Below are 5,746 nucleotides of genomic sequence, written 5' to 3' on the forward strand. Positions count from 1 at the left end.
TTTTCAATGCATTTTACACTAAAGGTACCCTTACCCACCTTTTTGAGGTGGGTAAATAAAAATTCACCTTTTTTTTATGCTATATTGTTGTTAGCATTTTCTAAATTCTAAATAAACAAAATATATTCCCAAAAAAAAAAAACCGCTAAAATAATATTTTTAAATTCCAGCTTATAATAAAAGAGTATTTTAAGTATTATTATTACACAAAGACGACGAAACAGAATCTGGTGGATTGAGTGAACATTCAGTTCTCTCTGATAGCGCAACTTCAGAAGCAACAGCAATGGGCGCATATTGCAACGACGCCGTTTCGTTTCCACCGCGTTACGACGTCGTTTCCTCTCGAGACAAACACATTCATGACAACGTCCATGGCAACATCTTCATCGATTCTGTAATTTTTTCATCAATTCATTTTTTTCAATTTTTTCCGTTTTTTTTTTTTTGTTTTTGATCGTGTGTGTTGAATTTTATTGCTAGAAATAAAGTCTTCACTATGTTGCAATGTTGATTCAATTTCATTTTTGTGTATTTTTTTTTTTTAATTTTGTGATTTTTTGTTTTTGTTTTTTGCAGCTCAGTTTGAAGTTCATTGATACTGAACAGTTTCAGAGGTAAGATTTGGAACTTTTTTTTAATTTAATTTTTTAAATTCTATTAAAATGTGTTATATTAACAATCTTGTTCTGTTTCTTTATTCTATAATTTTGTGGTTTTTGATTTTAATTTTTTGTATTTTTTGTTTGTTTGCAGGCTTCGTGAATTGAAACAACTCGGTGAGTTTATATGTAGCACCGACATCTCTGAAAAAAGATGTGTCTGCGTTCGTGTTAGTATCCAACACCCAACTCACTTGTGATTACGTTTAATTAATTAATTTTTTCAAATTATTATTAGATTATCGGTGTCGTCGTGTTAGTTTCAGGTGTTTGGGGTATCCGTGCTTCATAGGTTTATATCCATTGAATCAAATATTTTAATTAGAAAGTGATTTTGAAGCTTCAAAGAAATTCAAATGCACTTGCACAATTACGAATTTTTTAGCATTTTGCATTGTGATTTTTGTAATGCAGTTTTCTGAAACTGTGCAATTTTCAGTTGTATGTTTTTTCCAATAGATCATTTTGTTTTATGTTTTCAGGTTTCACACACTGGGTGTATCCAGGTGCTGTCCATTCAAGATTTGAGCATTCTCTTGGAGTGTATTGGATTGCTGGTCAATCTGTTGAAAAGCTTAATAGTTATCAAGTATATATATTTTTTACCCTTTTCATGTACGATATAATGTTTTCAATGATAGCATCTCATACATGCTTGTGATTTTGCAGGGCGCGGAGCTTGGTATTGATAAATTTGATATGCAAACGGTGAAACTTGCTGGTATATTATATATTTTTTCTCAAAAACCACTCATGGTTTTATTTCCATTTTTGAAAATTATGTCTGATATTGTCATTATTCTTGTTAGGCCTATTGCATGATGTAGGACACGGGCCATTCAGTCACTTGTTTGAACGGGAGTTTCTTCCACAAGTTAACAGTGGTTCTCATTGGTACTCTTTGTCATTTTGATTCATTTCATTTTTCTCTATATTTTCCCTGTGTTGTTGTAGCAAGAAGTTTTTCCTGTGTTTCTAAGTTGTGAAAAAGGCTGTTATGTTATAAATGGTTTATTTATACAATTTTGTGGTCCGTATACATATACAATGTGGCGTATTTTGTACTTCGTAGGTCGCATGAACAAATGTCGGTTAACATGGTTGATTATATAGTTGAGGAACACAATATTGATATTGAATCTCAGATGTTAAAAAGAGTCAAGGTAATGTTACTATTTGCAATTGCTTTTTACCTATTTTATGTCAAGTTTATTGAGTTTTTGAATATTACTTAAGCATCATAGGCATGATATCTTAGGTTAATTAGTTGATTAAGTTGTCAATGAGAGACTGAGTTCTTGGTGAAACTAGACCTTGAGACACCATTCTTTTGAAGTTTAGAAGTATTGGAGATTGGACACATTTTGAAAGATATGATACATAAATGATGCTGACAGCCGTGGCAGTTCTCTGTTTATAGAAGTCTGTCTAGAAAGAAACTGTTAGTGTGGATATACTATGTTCAAAGAGCTTTTACTCGTGTCTGAATTATTTTCATATGAATGTAGTTATTCACTTATTCTGCATAATAAGCATGCTGCATTACTTAAAAAAACAAAATGTAGGAATAAGTTTGCATCTTCTTCCTAATGGGTGGTTATTTGGCAGGAGATGATATTGGCGAGCTCCGAATTTTCTCTTCCTAGGGTAAGATTTTTTATTTTTTATTTTTATTTTTAAATTTAATTTGTCTATTCTCTAATCTCTAGACACATTTGATGAGTTTGGTTTATTCTTTCTGGGTATTTATTTCTAACATCTATTTTTTTTCTCTCCTTTTGATATATTTGTTTTCTTTTTGTTGGTTATTAAGAGCTCAAGTGAGAAAAGTTTCCTGTATGACATTGTTGCAAATGGACGAAATGGAATCGATGTTGACAAGTAAGTAAGCACATCAAATTTAACTGTTGAATCTGGTTTACAATATTTGTTTCTATTCTCTCTCTCTTTTATGTATTCTTCAGATGTCTGTTCATCTGAATTATGCTAAATTGTAATTCTCTGCGGAAACTGTTGATTTGCATGCAGATTTGATTATATTGCCCGTGATTGTCGAGCTTGTGGTCTTGGGTGCAACTTTGAGTTTCAGAGGTTACATGAATTTCTTCAAAACAACTTTTTTAGTAGTGTTTGGATAATTTTTCTTAGCAATAGATTTAAAGTTTATATAATATACATAGGTTATGTGTCTTAAATTGTAGTATTCTTACAGGTTAATGGAGACCATGCGGGTTTTGGATGATGAGATTTGTTATCGTGCGAAGGACTGTTAGTATTGTCATGTCTCAAATATTTTTCATGCTTTTTCATTTGCATATATCTAATTTTGCTTGCGGTGTAATTTTCTAGATCTTACAGTCCACAAGTTGTTTGCCACTCGCGCTGATCTGTATAGAACAGTTTATACACATCCAAAAGTAAAGGTATGGAGTAGTTAACTAATTAGGAAGTTAATTTCTTTTGTTGATGCATCCATAAACTTCATAGTCTTAATTGTTTCTAGTCTCATCTTGATGTTTCCAGGCAATGGAGCTTATGGTGGTTGATGCACTTGTGCAAGCAAATGATTTTTTGCAGATTTCAGATACCATTCAAGATCCAGCTGAATACTGGAAGGTTATGAGGGCTTCTTTCATATGCAGATGCATCAAAAACATTTTTACATCGCCATATTGAATCATAAATATATATTGCTTTTAAAAAATGCAGCTGGATGATTCAATAATTAAAACCATCGAGACTTCTCCATTGGAAGAATTGAAGGAAGCTAGAGAGTTGATTCTGCGCATTCGAAGGAGGAATCTGTACCAGGCATGTTTTTACCAGTTACTTTTCTATCATGTTTGTCTTATGTACTCAACATTTATTGTTTAGGGTTGCTGAAGCTGCGGAAGTTTCTATTTTGTTTTGCAGTTTTGTAACGAATATGCTGTTCCAAGGGATATAATGGATAATGTTAAGAAAGTCACTCCACAGGATATAGTTTGCTCCCAGGTCCTTAATCTTTTTAATCCTTCTCATCTGTGCATGCTTTTGATTTTTGCCGGGGTTCAACAGGGAATTTATGTTGTTTTTTATGTAACATCATTTGACAGAAAAATGGTGGAGTCATGTTGAAAGAGGAGGATGTAGCTGTTAGTAATGTCAAAATTGATTTGACTCGCGGAAAGCATAATCCTCTAGAAAGGTATTCAACGAAAATTATAGTATATTTTGATTTCCTAATATCATTTACTAATGTAATATTTCCTTCTCTCTTCTGGTGCATGTTTTGGTGGCAGCATCCACTTTTTCAAGGTACAACAATGAACCTATTATTACATCCTTTATCAAGATTTCTTATTTACTGTTGATGCTTGCTGTCTATATATTGTATTAGACGGTTTATTGGGTGATTATGTCTCGATGCGTGCATTTTTCGGCTGTTCGTGATTGTTCTTTGATTTTATGTAACTAGTACATTTGTGTTAGATAGGTCCGCGATATGTGAAAATCAAAGACACTTCATTATTAATATAAAATGCTTTTGTGTACTCATTCAACAATCTATCCAGGATTATGAAAGTGTAATTATTTTTTATCTGCTACTTGCTATATTTCATTTACTCATTCAATAATCTATCCAGGATTATGAAAGTGATGAGAAATTTACAATTCCCGAGGAACGCATAAGCCACTTGTTGCCTGCATATTATCAAGATATGATTGTAAGAGTATACTCGAAAAAGCCAGAACTGGTCAGTGGAATTAAATTCAATTAAAATTTAAATCTTGTTGTCTTTTTACTCATTCAGGCCAAGTTTACTAACCTTGTGATTTTAACAATCCTATAGGTGGAAAAAATTGCAGAGGCATTTGAAAATTATCAGCTTAAAACATATGGAATCAAAGCACAGGTTCATTCGACACCAAAGAAGAAACGTCGTTACGATTCATGTATATGAGGGAGGGTCTTCTCTATGATTACCACATTACTACTAAGATTCATGTATATGAGGGAGGGTCTTCTCTATGATTACCACATTACTACTAAGATTCATGTATATGAGGGAGGGTCTTCTCTATGATTACCACATTACTACTAAATTTTTTGGCCTTTTTTCTTCCTTTTTTTGTATGATGCTTTTTCTTTTCTATATTTTGAAGTATAGAAGCATGCATATTTTCCACAATGGAAATATAGTTGAGTCAATAGCAGCTGTATACTTTTTTGAAGAATTGTTATTTCCACTCCAAAAACAAATGCTACACTCTGTTGAAGCTGTAATTGAGTTTACCATATTAAAGAAATCTATTACATGTAGTCATGTATGTATATAGCAAATGAATTTTTTTCTCCAATGGTTATTATAGCTGCAATATTAGTTGAAACTTTCTTTCATTACCTTGGTGTGACTGTGAATGATGTGCCAAAAGTACAATTAGCCATAGTTAATACGGGAGAGGATCTTAACTCCGAGAAATGACAATGGCGTGAGAAGTGTGTTTATAATGATTGATAGGTAACTTGCACGTATCTTTAAACAATGAATCTTCATCTATAAGTCTAACCCAAATAATATATGCACCTCTAGTTCTCCACATTGTCTTTGGATTAGAGTTTGCAAATTTGATATTGGATAAATTTATTTTTGAAAAATTAGTTTTGTTTGAAAGAGTTTGAGTGAACTCATTTGTATTGGAAATAATTTTTTTAATGTATATTGATTTTTTAAAAATCACTTCTATGTATGAATCAACCTTAAATTTATGATTTTTCTGAACATCAATGAAATTCTTATATATGCGATTTACAAAAAGGTTTTAGTACCAAAACTAGTAACAAACCCGTGCGTTCGCACGGGTTCTGGTATGGGATGCGCATTTGTTTCAGATATATATTTTTTAATAAAAAATGTTTGATATCCGTAAAAAAAAATTGAATGTATAGAAAAATGTCTGGTACCTGTGAAAAAAATAATAATTGAATGTATAGAAAAATGTCTGGTACCCGTCAAAAAATAATAATTGAATGTATAGAAAAATGTCTGATACCCGTGAAAAATTAATAATAGAATGTATAGAAAAATATCTGGCACCCGTGA

General features: G+C 31.9%; 1 protein-coding gene across 2 annotated transcripts; it reads left to right on the forward strand.

Annotated features, from left to right (window-relative positions):
• Positions 1-220: 220 nt before the first annotated feature.
• LOC131647257 (uncharacterized) lies at positions 221-5,147 on the forward strand. 2 transcript variants are annotated; one of them, XM_058917167.1, is made up of 19 exons: positions 221-397; positions 580-617; positions 757-779; positions 1,145-1,251; positions 1,332-1,383; positions 1,472-1,556; positions 1,735-1,825; positions 2,271-2,309; positions 2,476-2,543; positions 2,691-2,753; positions 2,875-2,930; positions 3,012-3,085; positions 3,186-3,278; positions 3,372-3,473; positions 3,576-3,656; positions 3,758-3,849; positions 3,944-3,959; positions 4,289-4,399; positions 4,496-5,145. In XM_058917167.1, the coding sequence occupies exons 1-19, from the start codon at positions 287-289 to the stop codon at positions 4,604-4,606; spliced, it is 1,413 nt and encodes a 470-aa protein (XP_058773150.1). In that variant the 5' UTR covers positions 221-286; the 3' UTR covers positions 4,607-5,145. The 2 variants fall into 2 exon arrangements, with proteins under 2 accessions (XP_058773150.1, XP_058773151.1); XM_058917168.1 differs by lacking the exon at positions 221-397 and having other exon boundaries at positions 757-832; positions 4,496-5,147.
• Positions 5,148-5,746: the final 599 nt, after the last annotated feature.

The sequence above is a fragment of the Vicia villosa genome, linkage group LG2 (assembly GCF_029867415.1).
Source record: "Vicia villosa cultivar HV-30 ecotype Madison, WI linkage group LG2, Vvil1.0, whole genome shotgun sequence".
Classification (NCBI taxonomy): domain Eukaryota; kingdom Viridiplantae; phylum Streptophyta; class Magnoliopsida; order Fabales; family Fabaceae; genus Vicia; species Vicia villosa.

Coding starts and splice junctions, on each gene's coding strand:
- LOC131647257 (XM_058917167.1), top strand. CDS start 287: ATGGGCGCATATTGCAACGACGCCGTTTCGTTTCCACCGCGTTACGAC. Junction 1,557..1,734: donor GTTAACAGTGGTTCTCATTG/GTACTCTTTGTC, acceptor TGTACTTCGTAG/GTCGCATGAACAAATGTCGG. Junction 2,754..2,874: donor TGCAACTTTGAGTTTCAGAG/GTTACATGAATT, acceptor GTATTCTTACAG/GTTAATGGAGACCATGCGGG.